The sequence below is a fragment of the Protopterus annectens genome, chromosome 5.part0 (assembly GCF_019279795.1).
Source record: "Protopterus annectens isolate FY-2018-M chromosome 5.part0, PAN1.0, whole genome shotgun sequence".
Lineage (NCBI taxonomy): Eukaryota > Metazoa > Chordata > Ceratodontiformes > Protopteridae > Protopterus > Protopterus annectens.
Window position 1 is genome coordinate 559,421,145 of NC_056735.1, and position 19,547 is coordinate 559,440,691.

Consider the following 19,547-nt stretch of genomic DNA (forward strand, 5'->3'; position numbering starts at 1 on the left):
TCATGCCTCTTGAACTTGGTCGACTTTTTGAAACAGTCACCAAGGCCATTGATGAGGGTAAGGCAGTTCACACAGCCTACCTTGACCTTGCAAAAGCTTTCGACACAATACCCCACTCGGGTATCATAGAAAAGCTCACCAGCTTAAATGTAAACCCATATGTCACAAGATGGGTTGCAAACTGGCTCAAGGACAGAACCCACAGGGTTAGAGTTGCTGGTGCCATGTCAGACTCCAAGCCGGTCACAAGTGGTGTCCCACAGCGCTCAGTCCTGGGCCCCCTCTTGTTCGGCATCTACTTTTCAGGAGTGCAGGCAAACATAGGAGGATTGTGGCTGACAAAGTTTGCAGATGACTGCAAACTGGGCGCCATAGTTGAAAATCCATCAGACACAGATATCCTTCAGAGAGGTCTTATAGAAACGGATAACTGGTGCCAGAGCCATGGCCTTAAGCTAAATGCCAAAAAATGTATAGTTATACCCTTTGGTAAAAACAAGGTAACCCCAAGTTACCCCATAGGTGGCAATCCATTAAGCACAGAAGAGGTTATCAGGGACCTGGGGACCCAAGTTGACAGTAACCTTTCTTTTGACACTCACATTGCCAAAGTGGTTAGGAGGACCTTCTACATTGCCCACCTGATTATGAAAGGATTCACATCCAGATCAAGGGAGGTCATTGTTCCCCTGTACTCTTCACTTATCAGACCAATGATTGAGTACAATGCCCCATTCGGAATGTATCTTACCCGACACCTGCAGCAATTGGAAAGACCCCAAAAGTTCCTCACCAAAAGGATAAAGGGGCTCAAAAATATGCTATATGCTGCCCGACTGAAGAAACTCCAGCTCTATTCAGTCGCATACCGTCTGCTCAGAGGTGACCTGTGCCTGACATACAAGGCCATGTCCAACCCGGAATTAATAGATATGCTCCACCTCAAAAAATCCAAATCCACCAGAGCCACAAGAGCAAGAGACTTAAACCTCAACACGGATATAAATAGGATGTGCTGAAGGGACAGATTCATCACCCAGAGACTCCCTATGCTGTGGAACAGAATCACGGTCCATGTGAGATAGAGCACCTCGCTGGCTCTGTTCAAGAGGAATCTTGACCAGTGGATGGGAGATCGTAGGTTTACCCTGGGGATCATCTCTGTATCACTGCTGGACAGAGGCACGGCAAACTAATGGGTATAGTATTATTCAACCTAAGGGGTGGTGAAAGCCACACAACTCTGGCTAGTCTTATAAATGCCCTAGGGCAGATAGCCTAGTATGAACCTATGAACCTATGATATGTACTGAGTTTGCACTGCTTCTACACACTGTGTAGAGTGGCTTATTGAATAAAAGTCTGTATGCTGTTGTGTGACAGCATGAGAGCCACACTGTGCATGTGGTTTATCATGAGCCATGCAGGGTTTATTGCATCCAGCCCATTGTTTTTTTTATTTGAAATGATATTGATTGCTGTTATTTAAACAGAAATGTATTAATTGAATGGCATTGTTTTTTAAATGTTATATGATACTGATTGCTGTTATTTCAATGTGTGAGTATTGTATATATTTCATTCTGATGAATTCTATGTTCTTTAAAAGAGAAAAGCTATTAATGTAGATTAATGTTTATTTTTGTGGGGACGGACAAGTGTTCTTATCTTATGATTTTATTAAGTCCTCCTTATAGTAAATCCCTAGACCTTTCAATTATCCAGTCCAACTTAGAAATTTTTTTCTTCAGAGAATTAAAAAAAATATCAACTTTATCCCCACTTCTAGCTCTTTCAGATCTGCAAAGACCATTTTTTTTCTGACTCTGATCTTTAAATCCCTTTACAACCTGAACAATTCATAACGGCACAGTGAACTGAATACTTCATCTGCCTCATATCTGCCCTGTACTTGCTCTAGCAATGACTTGTTCTACAGAGATCATTTAACTCGCAAGGTAAAAGCATGCCTTCTCTAATGCTGGATACAAATTGTTGGTTAGCTTACCTCCTGTGGTTAGATTTGAGGCATCATCACAGTATTTTCATTCTATGCTTATTATCTATCCATACCTCCCAACCGTCCCAAATTTCTCGGTTTTTACTGAGTTTTGGTGTTCAATTTATGGGGTGCCATGACTCCCGAGGGGCACTCATTAATTTCCGATCTTCCATACATTTGTCTTTCGTTTTTTTATTTTCTGTCTTTTTTTGAGACTGACGTCATCGCGCGGAGGCATGCGTGGTGATGTCGGCTACGTGATCAGTCTGCCATCCTGTCAGATTTCAGCTGAGGACTGAGAAAGTGAGGAGAAGGCACACTAGTCCACTTTGAATAGAGTCTAAACTGTGTCCATGTCTCTGCGCTGTGCTGCTAGCTAAGAAAAACAGCTACAACTGTTATTGTGTTCGTTCGTTGACAAAGTCAACTTCAAGTCTTCAGTTCAACTAAGACAAGCCAATTTAAGTGAATGAACTAAGTGAACTGAACTTTAAGTCATGCACAAAACCACAAGTCACAACACAATACACATCATGAATCAGTCACACACACACGCACTTCTAACAAACGCACACAACACATTAAACTCAAGTTAGTTAAGTCAATCATAACATTCATTCAACAGCCATCATTCATCCATTCTAGACATAATCTCACATTCACTCACACACACTTCACTTTATGTACTCTTCAGTCAAATACATAAATCCACCCGCCCAGTCCCCGTCCCCGACTCCCCGTACCGGCCAGGCAACGTAACACAGTACTTTACATTTGCACGCACTCTCTCTCAAACATTCACGCACTCAGTATTAACACAACAGAGAGACACAATCAGTGCATTACACAGTCACTCACACAACAAGCGAAGTGAAAAGTGAACTCCTCCGCCGAGACCCCAAGTCCAGCTAAGTCCCTCCCAGAACCGGCCATGCTGTGATGAGCCTGTGCCCCATGAAAGCAAGCATTTTGCTGGCCCAGGAGAGGAGTCGAGTGAGTCAGTCAACTGAACTACTCTTTAAAAGGCAAGCACACTGGGCTCAGGGCAGGCTGGTTATTGCAGTTGCGAGGAAAGCTGAATGCACAGTGTTGTTTGTATTAAGAAAAACAACATGCATTGCATTTATTGATTGCAATCTGTGCCATGGATTATAGTACTACAACAGTAGCTCTCCACATCATTACTCTTCTTATTCTGCCGACTGCTCTGCTGCTTTCTTAATTTAATGGCAACTTGGCAATGGGTGGGTGCCGTGGCTGGGTGGGTGGCAATTTTGGCAAGGCAAACTCTTGGCAAAACTATTATCACATCCATGCCTGTGCTGTTGTGTGTCAGTGTCACTTTTCTTTTTACTTAATAATGTAATTATTATGTCAAAAGAAAAGTGACAGTGACACACAACAGCACAGGCACGGTCACGGATGTGAAAACTAAGGGGAATGGGATCATCATAGGACTATTTTACAAATTATTCACAACTTATTACACACAGTAACAGTTACATATTACCATGGGAGTGGATGCCTGGATGGATGGTGGCATGGCATGGCATGGGGGGGGGGGGGGGAGTGAAAAGAGCAAAGAAAAATACAGACCTAGGGCAACAAACAACAGCAGCAACAAGTGCTGTGTATGCCTGAGTTGTGCCTCCTGACTGGCAGGTGTCTGATGCAGGTGCCTGTGGGGTACACACATACAATGTTAAAGTTATTCATTAATAATATTACACTTGAGTCTTCTTCTTAACTTAAAAGTTTTACAGTGCAGTAACAGCACACAGCAGGTTGCAGACTTGCAGGCGCAGTGTGTGCATTCTTGAGATGAGAAGATGAGCCCCACGTGCACTGCTGCTAAAATGTAAGTAAATAAGTCAAGGTAATTTACTACTTTGTTTACATTTTAGCAGCAGCAGCAGACCAGCCCCAGCAGTAGTGTACGTGCTGATCATGCCTGTGTAGCCTAAAAAGAGAGAGGGGCAGGCTGGCAAGTTGGAACAGACGAACACAGAAGAAGAAGAAGTAACAGCATTTGATCGATTGAGCAAGCATCAGTGATAGACCAGTATTATTGAGATTTGAAGTAGGCATGCTGGCCGGTGCATGAGGCTACTACAACACAGCAGAGAGAGAAAAGAATCAGAAAAGAAGACAGTGTTTTTTTTTTTAATTTAAAATGTCTTTTGTATTTTTTTTTTGTTTGTTTGTTCATTGTTTAGTTAGCTTGTCTAAGTTGCAGCATACTACAACTTGGCACTTTTGGCTTTTGCTACTGTACTGAGAGGGGTAATTAATTATCCTGGTCTCCGGATTCTTGCTGGTGTGGGTGATACAGTCGGACCCGGTCCAACACTTCAAGTCAGAATAAACAGAGAGAGAGACATTCATCATTCATCTTTCTTTTCTTCATCTGGAATCTGGATCAACATTCAACATGAAAAAATGTATTTCTTCTGCTGCAGCTGCTGCTTTTTCCCCCGGCTCCTCCTGCACCTCCAGCACCAGGAGGTAAATTTAAAAAAAAAACATAAGAAAAGGAAATGTAATGTCGTTGTATATATATATATTTTTTTACTTAAGTAGTTTTGTCAGTCATAATAACTAAACTAACTCAGTGAAGTTAGTACAGTAGTCTGTGTCTGTCTTCTGTCTGACTCCGATCTATTTTATACTCAGGATTCAGGAACTGAGAGATTGAAGGTTGATGCATGTATTGTATCTTCTGAAAAGTAGCTGTTGTGTTGGAGAGACAGCAAAGAAAACTAAGTAAAGTGATGATGACACACAGATGGAGTGGGAGGATGACTTAAAGTAGGGGGCGATATAGCTGCAGAGAGCAGCACTGATGGGTACCTTAGGTAGGCAATGGCATGGCAATATATTACACCTTTTTATACGTTCAGTCATTCCTTTCAGTGCAAGGAATATGGGCAAAGCCAGAAAAAAATGGGAGGATAAACTTAGAAAGTTTAGAATAACAGGATTTGCATTATTATATGTATTTGAAGGATATATAAAGTCTGAAACTCCAGTGTCTGTCATTGTTTAGTATTATTTAGTAACTTTCAGTCTTCAGTGATTCTGCCAGAAAAACCACAAACTTTATGAGGAACAGAATCAGACCAAACTTATGAGTCAAAATCATTCTGGGTATTCTGTGAAAATCTGTATAGTTGAGACTAAGAGAGGTATGAAGGAGTCAGAACTGGAGTAGGGAGAGACTAGGGAGATGGATGGGATGGATATATTGTGTGGCTGACTGGCTGTGGTTGTATTTGTAGCTGTATTGTTTTTGTTTACAAACATGCAACCACTGGAAGTGGATATGAAGCTGCTGCCTAAACAAAACAAGTGTCATTGTTTCATCTTTCGTATTGTTATCCGACCAGACAATGTGCTACTCTGCCTGTGGGGTTATTTATTTGGTTGCTATTTTTATTTCATTTTAAGTTTGTGACTCTGTGTGGTTGTGGAGTTATTTATTTTGAATTGGTTGCTTGCTGCTATTTTTATTTCATTTTAAGTCTGTGTCTGTGTGTGAGCTAGCCTGTGATTGAGATAACTTTGTATTTACTTAGTTTAGTTAACAGGTAAAAATTTAATTTGTCAATTGCCGTTTTGTATTTGTTTAAGTTTTATTGTATACAAGTTAATCTTATTCTTATTTCATTTTGATTTATTTAAATTTTACACACCACCACAGCACAACACCACTACTTCTGTTAGAATTTGTTTGTTTGTTTTATAAGTGTGTAGTTAGTATTAGTACCAGTAGCAGTAACTAAGTAAGTAGACTAGTTAGTTAGTAGTGTACAAGACAGAGTAAATTTTATTTTTATTTATATAAAGAGAACTTTATTTTAGGTTTTAGTTTTATATAAGTTCAAATGCCATTGTGATTGTTCAGTATTATTTTTCAAAAAGAATATTGTATTTTAGTTTTGCAAATTTGCACAAGTTCAAATATTAATATACATAAAATACTATTGCTCTTATTTTGTGTTTCATGATCATATTTTGGTTGTCTGTTCTTCACTTTGCATTTAAAAGCTGGTATCCCAGAATTCCATTGGAGTGGGTGGGGCCGCATAATTATATATGCAAATGTTATGTTAATTAGCACACCGATTTGTACCTATTTTTCATGGGCGTTTTCCAGATTTTTGATGTTTCCAGGTTGAGAGGTATGTACCTATCATACTGCCAGAGTTGCTTGTTTTAGCTTTCAGCACTCTCCAATTGCTTAACTACATTTGTAAGATTTCTCATATTCTCTATCCAATCCTATATTCGTAAACTTCATATTCTGTATTATGTACAAAATTCTCACTAACCTTCAGTAATAATGTCATCTGTAGATATTCTGTTTATTGACTGTCCTCTGTTATTTTGACCTTCTTTGTATTATTAGCTTGTAATGTTCTTTTTTCTCAGCTTGCTTCACCTTATATTTTTAATTTACTGACTCTTGAATTGGATCACATACATCCAGATTGTGACTGATATTGGGTCCACTAGGATAAGTCCACTACTCAGGTCAGCATGCATTACATAAATGATTGAATGAATAAATAAATAAATAAATATAAACATGCATACATTCAAGTACATAAATATGTAAAGTCATCACTAACTAATTTAACTAACTAAATAAAATTAAATAAATAATTAATTAAGAAAAAAAGTTGCTGGTTAATGCAAAAAGCAGAACCTGACACACTTAAAGCTGATTGCTTGCCAGGCAAGAGGGTGGCAAACAAAGGCAAATGGCTGAGGTGGCTGTCAGTGGGAGTAAAATGAAGAGAGTTGAGAAAGATGATTTGGGCCATGCAGGGAGAATAGTTGTGTGAGATGAATGACCACAGTATATGGAAAGAAGATGGACAGCAAGAAATGTCCATAAGAAAAAAGGGAATATGGCCGCAGCAAATAGGAAATATGCTACAAAAACAGCAGAAAGATATAGGAAGTTGATCTACAGTGTGGACATTGTAGGTAGAAATTAGATTATGGATGAACAACATATGAATGTCCAGTCAGACATTTTAGGTGGTTGGCATTAGAAAAATTTGTGACCTTGAATGTGAATGTGGAGGGCCCTACTCCAAAGGTTAGATATTAATACACTATTAAGGTTAAACTGTATGCAGTATAGTAAGCTAAATTTGTTAGTGATACACTGGTGGAGTAGAGGTATAAAGCCATGACTATGAACAAGATGATGTAGGTTCAGTTAGCATCACAGGTGACTGAAGGAGTTGCAGGGAAGTATGTGCATGCCTATCCCAGGAGAGTGTGGCCTGTGAGTGTCTTTTTACAGCAATCCTTGGTGGAGGTAGAGGACATTGCTGGATGAGGTTTGATTCATATGGCGGGAGGTTGGCCTGGCTGAGCTGTTGCAGAGCTGGGGCAATGTGTCACTTGCTCACATTGTAAGCCCACTCTAGACTGAACAATGTTGCCATGAGAAAGGACAGAAAATGGGTAGGACTTACAGTAAACAACCTCTGGACACATGCAAAGATGTGCCAGGCCCCCAAAATGCCCTAAGGATCCAAGACCACCCCTGGCACTACCAGAATAAGTCCAGGTGGGCAAGGAGATATCTGCTAGACCTGATGTGGATGGGGCACTTGTGTGCTGGGCCAGTACCAATGAAGGAAAGTAGGGTCCAAAAAATAAAGGATAAACCTAATACTAGGTTATGATTTCAAGAAGAATTCTACCCTAATAATTCAAATGCAGGATTTGTAGTTCATAGAAAAGATAGAGTAAGGCAATATAGTAAACATTGAATACACAGTATTATCATATTCTTGTTTTAGTTTATTTAATTTGCTCAGTGAGCAACACAATGCAGGGTTAGTTGTTTAATCTGAATTCCTCTATAAAGAGAAAAAATGTATGTAAGTAAATTTGTGTTGATATTTTAAGCACAAACATCCATTAATTATGTCTTAAGAGTTCAGGGTTTGGTCTTTAATTTGAAATCCTCTTTAAAAGAAATAATGTAGAGCTGTAAATTTGTGCTGATAATTTAAGTGCAACCACCCATAATTTTATTATTATTCATTTACCATTTGTTTATCAGGAAAGTCCGACTTGGAATGAGCCAATTTTCAGTGGAGGCTCAGCGAGAAATGCTCCAGATCCATGTCTTTGTAACATGGGAGGAAACCCGAGCTCCCGGAGGAAACCCACATGAACACAGGGCGGACATGCAGACTCCACACAAAAGGCACCCCAGCTGAGAATAGAACGGAAGAACCTCTTGCTGTGAAGCGACAACACTAACCACTACACCACTGTGCTGTTTATGTCTTGGTACAATTCCAAAAAAACAGTTTTAACATTTTCTGGGCATACAGTTAAAGACCAGGGCAATCATAGGAAACAAATAAACTCACCTAAAGTAGACAATTTGTTCTTTTCAATTGGGTAGTAATAATTTTTGTCACCACAGCAAGGGACTGGTAAGCTAACAGTGGAAGAGGTGGACAGGGGAAACAAAGGGCATCCCTGTTTTACAAAGCATTGTTTGCAATATAATAACAGTTACATCTAGGGTGGATGGGCACACACAGAATAATAGTTCTAGATTATGTGTTACTTTTACATCAGATGTCTCTCAGATTTGTAACACTGTGAGGAAGAATTGGAATATCTTGACAGTGGATGACAAGATAAGAAAAATTGTTGGGACAGTTCCGTTTTTTACTTTTAAGAATAAAAAGAATCTGAAACATATGTTATGTTATGATCAGACACCAACCAAAAATGTGATCTCACAGAGGATAGGCACTTTTAGCTGTAGGAACTGTACAGTTTGCACTTATGTTGAAAATGTGAATACTTTTCTACATCCATCCTCTGAAAGGTTGTTTAATTTTAATTTACATTCTGACTGTTTAAGTAGGGATTTGGTGTATCTTGCTAGATGCAGGAAATATCCAACATTTTATGTTGGAAAGACCAACCACTCTCTTGGAGACAGACTATGTGAACATGTCAGTGAGATCCGTGGGGGAGTAACTACCAATGCACTAGTCAAGCATATTAGCAGTACTGGCACAGATCATGTCTTTGCCTTTCAGGTTATACATCTAATGAGTTTTAATAGATGTTTGGGTGACATCAGGAATAAGGCAGAGCAAGCAGAAGTGTGTTGCATTATTATCTTACAGTCTGATAGAGGCAATGGTCTTAATGAGTGTGTCTCTTTAAAGCCTCATTTGTGTTCCAGGAGTTTGAATAGGTAATTCCTGATAGGCTATGCAGCTTAGCTGCATGTTTAAATCAATTTTGTGTAGCAGTTACTCAATGGTCTAATGAAGCATCTGTTTGCAGATGTGAAAGGGCTTACCTTGTTTTATATGTTATCTTTCTTTTTATATGGGGTTTTAAGTTTGTATTAAATAATTTTTAACCCGCACAGTGAAGTCATGTTCCAGTCTGCTTCTTTTGCTTCTTTTTTGATTCATTTTGAAGCAGAGGACTGATTAACTTGAGACAGAATGTTTTTCTTTCTTTGGACCAGAGCAAGGGAACCTAAATACCTAGCACATGCAGTACACTGTACTGAGTGTGCTAAAAGATTGTATAGTTGTGCATGTTTTGTTGTGTGTAGTGAAAAGCTCTAGTTTTATAGTCAGGGGGTTGAGAAATACTTTATTGCCAAATACAAGACTCGATTAAAACATTGGAAGTGAGCAATATCCCATGAAAATGATAGAAATATTCTCTCTGATGCAAGGGCAACATAATTTCAGTCATTGATGCCATCAGTATTTTGGCAGATTAAACTAAATCTAGATATCATGAAATTTGCAACTTTAAACACTCACAGGGGAAATACAGGCTCTTTAGAGTGTCTTTTAGAATATATTATGCCCAGAAGTATTTCATCAGTATTCATTAAGGGCTTAAACTGTGTTATAAAAATCAGTGAAGATATTTTTAGTATGGAACAACACAAGGTTAAACACTTTCTTAATTGGCTATAATTAGAAACCTAGCAAGGGAAAATCCCTGGTTTGTATCCATGATAGCAAGTATTTAGGACATGTTTCACCAACTGTGGAATCTAGCCACATCCTGGGAATGTAAGCATAGTGGATCACTAAGAAAGGCCATGTGATAAATACCTCCTCTTTCTGATGTAGTGTATTCCCTTCAAAATACCATGCTGAATTTGTCTGAAGTAAGTATGCCCCTTAAACAACTATTGGAAGAGGATATATACATGCATACATAAGTGTGTTTGTGAGTGTGTATGTGTGTGTGTGTGTGTGTGTGTGTGTGTGTGTGTGTGTGTGTGTGTGTGTGTGTGTGTGTGTGCGTGTGTGTGTGTGTATTATAGCTAGATAGATAGATAGATAGATAGATTGATTGATAGACAGACAGATAGATTTATCCATACGTACACATATTTCAAGTGTGGACAATAATGCTGTTCTAGCCTGCCAATGTACCCAAACTGTCAACCCCATAGTAAGCATCCCAAGTTCTTAATCATATGTAAACTAGTGCTTGATTTAATGTAATTTGCTATTCAGGGCATCAGCCACTCCCTCAGAGAACCGATTAATATATGTTTCATTCCTATAGAATCTTCTACATAGGTGCCTAATGATTCTCTGCAACTCTTTGTTCACCCGAAACATTCCCAAAAGTAGGTATCTATAAATGCTCTATATAACCAAATAAAGTCTCCCCTTAAATATCTGTATAAGTAATTGTACAATTTTACATATTTTATTCTTTCATAATAACTTAAATTTTCACATTCATGGATAACCTTGATATATTTTCTTTGTGCTCCTTCCAAATTACTAATGTTTGTTTTCTTATAATTTTCCATATTATGATGTTGTATGCTAGTCTGGGTCTAATGCAACTTACAAAATTGATTTCATCAGTTCTGATTTCTTGCACTATAAAAAAGTTTTCATATAGCATACGCTTTTATAACTATTGTGATGATATGAGGTAGTGCCATCTGTGCCAGGGAGATAAGGCAGTACATGTGTAATATATGCCAACATAGCTAGCTGGAGTTTTGAAAATAATTTGACTATCACACTGATTTGTACAGATGCTTGTGTTAAAAATGTATTTATAAAGTTGCTTGTATTAAAAATGTATTAACAGTGGGTCCTTCTGGACAGAAAAGTAATGAACATGTACGTCAGACAGTATTATTATAACTGATTAAATGTATATGTTTTAACAGAGAGTTCTGGAATAGAAGTGGTTAATCTTAGTCCAGCTTTTCTTGAAAAATATGTTGAAAATTAAATGTGTTGGTTTAGGTCATAAAGATTTTATCTTACAGGTCTGATTGCAGCCAGAGACAAAAATGTCTGGGAAAACCAGGACTAGGAATCTTACTGCATTGTCCTTAGGATGAAGTAATTGCTACCATGGAAGCGTGGACATTTTTGAAATGTTTTATAGCTTTCAGATGCTGCAACAGATCTTAGCAAAGCTCTGGGTATGTATTGTACCAGAGTTAGGTGACCAGATTTGATGTTATTCTATAATGAGCACTGAAATTATTTTTTTAGATATTAGTGAGAGATTGGATGGAACTCTTACAGAAACACTTTGGTTTTCAGAACCTGACAGAAAAAATGTCTCACAGATATCTCACACAACCTCACACCTCATCATCTTTCCTTCCTGTAGTAAGCAACTCAGTACTCATCATCTTGCTGTAGAAAGTAAATCAGCTAGGGAATACTAATTCTTTAGTCAGTCAGAAAAATATAGTGACATTAGTTAAGTGTTTTTCTGGATCTGGGCGAATCTATCCAACTGTGTTATTTTTTATATCTCTTGTGATTGAAACTCTGGTGTTTATTGTAACTAGATATTCAGTATTCTATTCAGTTTTCTATTTTATTATTTATTATTAAATATTTCTATACATTTCATTGTGGCTCATCTTTTAAAGAATACTTTTAACATCTTAAGAATACTTATGCTTATATAGATGACACTGTGGCCACTCCTGAAAGCCTTGCTGCATTGGTCAAACTCTACCATTTGTATTAGTATTAATTTTACTCAGTATAATTGGGTACCCTTGTAAGAGCCTTAGCTTAGCTGACTGGTGGCAGCATAATTATCTTGTAGTCTGAACAGAGGGGCACAGCTTGTAAATCTGTGCCAGCCTTTCTCAGGTGTGTGTTTTTGTATGAAAATCAAATATTCAAGTGTGTGTGCCATCTACTTGGAAAAGGGACACAGAACGCCCAAGTGGTCAGTGTGGAATCTTGTTTGGGAACTGAAGAGACAGAGAGAGTGAGAGAGAGAGATTCCAGCCCCAGGTCTGGAGTGTTCTGCCTGTATGCTCTTAAGGGAAATTGTGTTTGGTGCAAAGTGCTGCATCAGAAATTACCGTGTGTATCCATTTTAGTGTCCCTCACAAGTGTCAGTGGTGAGGACTGAGGATCCTTGATTACTGGCCTGGAATAGGGACTGTCACAACTATAATTATACAAATTGGCTGACATGGTTAAAAAAGTCAAAGCTGGATCTACTTATATACCAAGGTCCTGAAAGGAATCCACAGTTTCAATCAAATTGTACTGTTTTAAGTATTCACCCTTCAGTCTATGGCTCACAAATCTCATATGCTTACTTTTTGATATATTTGTTAGTATATTATTCACCTGTGCCTAAACAGTCAATTTATTCACTTTCTTTTCCAGATACGCCCATTTCTGTAACATTTGTAATCAGTTTACTCATTTTAAAATCATCTGCATACAGACTGCATAACACCTCAGATGAAAAAGTTCTGAAAGATGCAATTTAAGCAAGTATGAGTATAGGGCAGAACCCTGTCGGGCAACCTGACTGTAACGTAAAATTTCAACTGTGTGATTGTTTTATTATACTTGCCATGTCCTGCTTTTAAGTCATGCAGCTTTCCATCTTGTCAAGATAACATCAGTACTTAGTTGTTCTAATTTATTGGACAATCTTTTGTGTATGACTTTATCAAAGACTGAAACAAGGTCTATATAAATTAAATCACAGCACAATTTTTCATTTATAGCTGTTATTATATTATTATAGCACATCATGTTATGTGTGGTTAGAATTCTGTTTTCAACATATGCATGCTGATGTATAATTTTGAGTCCCAACATTAGCAATTCTAACAAAGCATTTTCCATAATAACATTCTCCATTATTTTTCCACAACAAGAAAGTAAACATATGGGTATATATGACGTTGGGGCTGTCCTGTTGCCCCTTCCCTTAAAGATGGGTTTAACAAAGTAAATGTCTCCAGTCTTCAGGAGTCTCCCTATTCTTAAATGATCTAGCAAGTAACAGGAGAACCATTTGAAATGCCAGGACCCACTAGAGGGAGTCCCAAAACACAGAGACTAAATGATCAAAGAACAGAGTAACATACACCAAGTCCGAGATTTTCATTTCCTGGAATATTCTCTTTTCTCTGTGATATGACAATCTCAGAGTCGGTATATATAAGTTTAGGAGATGTAGGGTATTCTGGTCCCCTACAAAAAAAAAAGAAGTTTCAAGAAGAGCAATCTTCAAGAGTAACTCTTTCCTGGATTTTCAGTCCTTTTTTTGTGTTATCTCACTCATCATTTCGAGTACTGACATTTCAACAGGGAGACAAATAACGGATAAAATGGTACTATAAGTTCATGTTGAAGTGTTCCCAGGTCAATTTTACTAATTCTGTCTCATCCCTGTGTTTTGTTTTGGTCCAGTTTGCATAATTCCTTTTCAGTCTAATCTAATTTAAATTCAGTATCTGAAGCTACCTGGATGTTGCTAGCACAAAGTTATCACCCCTTTGTGGAGCCAAACTGTTTTGCATTAGATTTTATCATATTACATGAAGTCAGTAAAGATAAGAGAAGAGGAGTTTTCTGTTCAGTAGGCTAGTTACATGGACTCCTACAATACAATATAATAATGTAACAAAACCTGGGACAGTGTAGATTGATGCCTGTTAATCTGACATCAGAGGAGGCCACTCTTTACAGGCCTAAATTGTCTTTTCTTTAATGGACAACAGAACATATTTCTCATTAGAGTAGCTGTACTTCTTTAGCAGCTGTAATGGGTTATGGGAATATTTTTTCTAGTTTTGTTGCTTTCTATACATGATCTGTGGATAGGTGTATGTATACAGCAGTATATAGAAATCTCTGGCCACATCTTTACAGAGCTATATGTTTGCAGGTCTGTATTTAACCATGTCTCTGGGGCGCTGTGTGTTTTGAGGGGATCAACTTGTTATTGTGGTAACACATGCACATACACACACACACACACACACACACACACACACACACACACACACACACACACACTCACACACATGCACACATGCATATTCAGACAATTACTCACATGTACATACATGTGGTGTATGGTGTATGCATGTTCGTGATTGTGGGATTTGGGATTGTGGGTTTCGGTTTTGTGAATGGTTCGTCTTTATAGTCTAGAGTTACTGAAATTCAGGATTTCAGTAATTCGAGATTATGAAGTGAAACTATATATATATATATATATATATATATATATATATATATATATATTCAGACAGCTACAATCATGTTTCTGTTTATGCTGACACACAAAACCACATACTCTGATACCTGCATGCACACACACACACACACACACACACACACACACACACACACACACACACACACACACACACCCAAATATGCATGCATGCACATGGTTTCAGAGTTCTTGCCTCCTGCATGCATAACCATAGGGCTGAATGGGTATAAACAGTCAAAAGACAGTGTACACTTTTTTGCTTCATTCTTCAGACATGCTGTTTTATTCTGATTCTAGCAAAATGACCCCGGGTAGCATATATAACTAATTAGCGTTAGCTGTGCAGCTGAACTATTACATTGCATGCAGCCTTCATTGGTAAGACTGGTGTAGCACTACAGCCCTGAGTGGCGGCCTTCTTATTACAAAGGCATAACACTGGTCTCTGAGCTGTATACCAGTACCACATTGGGTAAACCTGCCAAAACAGATTTGCACATTATGATACAGGTTTCTGAATCCTAACCAACATGCATCTGTGGTTTGACTGACAATGGTAATGCACCTTGGTGTATGACGCTAACTGTATTTCAGGTCTTTAATACTCAAAGTAGCTAATTGTGTTACGCATGATATTCTGATGTAGTAGCTCTTTACTTTAAGAACTGAACACCACAGCTCATTAACTAATGGCAGTCAGTTAATGAGGTCATACATTTTTGTTTGTTAATAGGTTCTGTAGCAATTTCCTGGAGTTTGCAATCTAATGCAGCTATATATGAGAAACTTATGAAAGTGGTGGTACAGTGGTGCAGAGGATAGTGCTGTCACCACAAAGTAAGAGGTTGCCTGGTTCAATTCTCAGCTGAGGTGCCTTCTATGCAGAGTCTGCATGTCGTTCCTCTGGTTTTCCTGCAGGTGCTCTGGTTCCTCCCACATTTGAAAGACATGCAGGAGGTAGACTAAACACTCTAAATTGACCATAGGTGTGTGTGTGCTGTGTAAGAACAACCATGGCAGGGTTAACCAACTGACATTGTAAACCTTGACTCTAGATGATTCTCCCTTTTGAAGTGACACTCCAACTCCTTGTGCAAAAATGGGAAAAAAGGGTTGTAGATAGATGGATTTTCAGCTGTCTTATATACTCAGTTAATAATAATGCTGTCAGATTTAAGCTGCTTTATTGTGGCAATGATTACTGCACATTCAGGATCACAGTTAAGTTGCACTGCAGTAAAAATCCTGTGTGTGAGTTGACTTTCAGGTGTTGTAGGCTTGCATGAGACAAGACAGCTCACACAACTAATGCTGCATGAGTGAAGCAGAACACAGTGTGATTCTTGCTCTAAGCATGAATGCAGTAGGCAAACTTGATGCACAGACTGGATTCAGCTCTGGTGTGCTTCTGTTTATTAATCACAATGGGAACGTTTGCTGTGCATTTCACAGAGAAGGAGCTCTATGACTACACCTTGTCTGTGAATCTTGCACCAAGTCTTTTTCCTGGCAGTTGGGCACTAATGTACTTATGCTTTACTAGCTTTATCTTCTCATGCTAAGCAGTTATCTTATTTTTTTCTGCATATAATCATTCCACAGTTGAGAATGTGGGTTGTCAGCTTGCATATAAAACTCTTCTATACCCTCCCAGTGTACCAAATAAACACATTTAATGACACGTTGTTGCGAGTGTTTTAGCCATTTTTGTCAACTTTTTCTACAATTTATAATTTATCTGATACCTGGGTTACTTCTTTAAAAGAAATGCAACTAATATATTCACTGCGGCTATCAAGGTATTACATAAATCAATCAGTTAGACTATCAAAGCATTCCTTACATCAATCAGCTTGGCACTAGCAATAAAGCTTCATTTGATATTAGACTTCTGCAGCTGTTGATTATCATTTGAAGGAATGGTGGGTGATTGCTGTCGCAATAACCTCCTAGTATAGTGCTTGGTTTATGGTTTCATAATGGGAAATATCTGAACTATTGTGACTGAGGAGTTTCTCTAAGTTGAGGAGCAAAAAAAAAAAGGTTTATTTCACAAGCCCTACTCCACTAACAAGCAGCAAGAATGGTATGTGTATGTCTGTGTCTGCACCCTGGCTCCCTCAAATCAAAATTGAAAAAAAAAAAAAAATAATTAATTAAAAAAGGTCCCTTCTCATATATGGCATTCCTCACATCTCTCTGAGCCCCTCAACTTTAAGTTGAGACCAAAAAGAAAAAAAAAATTATTCTAATATAAAAATGCAAGGATGGCACAGTGGTGCAGCAGTTAACTTTGTCGCCTCACAGCAAGAGGTTCTCCAGTTCGATTCTCAGCCGGGGTGCCTTCTGTGTTTAGTCTGCGTGTTCTTGTGGGTTTCCTTTGGGTGCTATGGTTTCCTCCCACATTCCCAAGACATGTTGCAGGTGGATTGGATACTGTAAATTGGCCTTAAGTGTGAGTGAGTACATGTGTGTGCCTTGTGAGGAATGTTGGGCACTGGGCTGACAACTCAACACTGTAAAACTCTAATGCCACTCATTTTGTGGACACCAATGATCTGCTGTGGTGACCCTTAATGGAAGCAGCCGAAAGGAGAACAAAACTTTTTTGAAATGTAAACAACACATACAGTAGGTACTTTAGTCCAAAACCAACAAAGTTATTTGTTTTCCATTCTAGCATTAAGAAATGCCAGTATGGAAATGAATGCCTCTTCTGCCCTACCAGCCGATTATCATCTGCCAATTGTGCTCCCATAACACATTGTACTGGAGGGACTGCCCTCTTCTCCCCACCCTAACTACCCTTCTGACATCTAGGAATTGTTTGGCTATTCACTACAACTGAATTTGACATATAGTCTTTTATAGCCCTTCACCAACATTACTGATCTAGTTGTTCCCTACCCTTCTGTTTTGCTAAAATTCTGTAATTGAAAAGCAAAAAGCAAGGGTTGCAGGCACAGTCTGATACCATTATGGGAATGAGTCACTATGCTGCCCTGATGTGGGTATGAGTGCAAACCTACTGTATGATCAGACCAACATGTTGCTTTGCCACTAGTCAAAGAATCCTCTGTAGAGCTTAAAAGACCAGCCGTGGTCTTCTTCCTCTTCTAATAAAAAGGATGATTGGCTACTTAACTCCCCACCCCTTGGCTTGCCCTTTGACTCATGGATGTTAGGCTACTAGAAGCATTGCCAGGTTGCACTTGTTACCCTCTACCAGCTAGCTATATGGAAGTGCCTTAACATAAATCCATAAATGTATGTTTGAAGCATCTTTTCTGTTCTTCAAGAGTAATTCAAAACCTCATGAAATATTTCATTTTGACATTCATCAGTCCTGCATTTTTTTAGTTCTTTTTCTTCTGTAGTGACTAACTATTGAACCAATCATCCCAACTGCAAGTTACCACCCCTGGCAGATCACTAGTATTAATTTTACTGGGAGGAACTTACTACTGTTCCAGGGTCACACACATCACCTCATGCTGTACCTGCAGGACTAACTTTAGTTGAGACAATTGACCTGAAGTGCTAGCAGAATAGCTATTGTTCAACCTTGTTATAGATTTTCTGGCTCAGTCCCCAACTGTATGTACTTTCATATACACTGTGCCTTGTGTAGGTTGGGCTGGCAAAGGTAGGGGCACTGTGAGTGCATGCTCCACTGGTGACCATAGAGACATCACTGTTCCTTCCATCCCACCCAGATGACATTGATTCTATTGAGCCCTGACCTCCAACATGGCTCATTGGTTGATGCCAAGCATGTCCCTCCCTCCCTGGAAAGGCATGCTCTTACTCCTTTCTGCTCCATCAGCCCATCAAAGATTCTAAAATAACTGAGGGTCACCAGAGCTACTAATCCTGTAATCTGAAGTATGAAGAAGGGACAGTGTTTGCTGATCTCTAGTTTTTCTCTTTGTTGTAATGGCTTATTGTATTTTAGTTGCTGTTGTGTGAACTGAGATCCTCTGCTATACTGTACAATGTTTATAAAAAGATGTGCAATCTGTATAAAAAGACAGTATATGTTTAATGAACCAGTAGTCAATAAACAAAATTAAGTAATAGCTCTTGGGGAGCAAGCTATGTTTAGTAGAACTAAGTCTACCAAAATGTGCAATCTGTATTTTCTCTCTAGAAAATGACTGTTTTTTTGGAATCATGCATTGACTTGTATTTGCCATTGTCATGTGTAACATAGGTATGGCTTCAGAAAGTTCTGTTCCTGTCATCTTATGGAATGCTGCATCAGGAGGACTGCCTAATAATGAAACCACTTTTGCAAAAATTCTTCAGAAGCAGGGCTATACAACGGGACTTATAGGTATGATGCATGGATTCTTTTGTTTGGACCTCATAAACAGACCAATTTAAAAGTGACATATTAAGGATTAAGTAGTTGTAAACTGTAATTTTTCCAGTAATTGCACCCTGCTTGTATACTTCTCCAAAACATCATTTTAGCTGCCTCTTGGCTTGTTCTTATTTCACCCTTTGCTATAAGCCTTCAGTTTTACTGAAGACTGACATCAAGAATTCACTGAAATTCAAGTAGCACAGCTAAAGGTTATACAGATACTATGTCAAATGTTAAGTTTTTGAGAGAAATGTTGTATTTTATAATAATTTTATTATTGCATACTTTACAAAATCAGCCAGGTTGTTTTCACTAATTACAAATCTGTGAAAATACATCAGTTTCAAAACTGACATTTATTTGGGATTTTTGTTAAACCTGCATTGACATCTCAGGTCAGTAGTCTGACTGGTTCTGCTTGACTGAAGAGCACTCTGGCTTTACCAAGGCAGTACTTACATCTTTTAATGAGAATGTCAAGGCATTTCTTAAGTCAGTCAGCAACAAAGTCAAAGTCCATTCAGAATTTGTTCTGTGCCTTATACTCATTGTTTGTAAGTGAATGCTCTAATGCTTCCTCAACCCTGCGTAGAATAAACTGCATATGGA

At 38.4% G+C, this 19,547-nt stretch overlaps 1 protein-coding gene across 3 annotated transcripts in view; it reads left to right on the top strand.

The window, feature by feature from the left end:
- LOC122802701 (arylsulfatase H-like) overlaps positions 1-19,547 on the top strand; it is a 672,840-nt gene that overhangs the window by 291,982 nt on the left and 361,311 nt on the right. For all 3 annotated transcript variants that reach the window (XM_044072448.1, XM_044072446.1, XM_044072447.1), the window contains exon 5: positions 18,783-18,905. In XM_044072448.1, the coding sequence (XP_043928383.1) occupies positions 18,783-18,905 (123 nt within the window). The remainder of the gene's footprint in view (positions 1-18,782; positions 18,906-19,547) is intronic.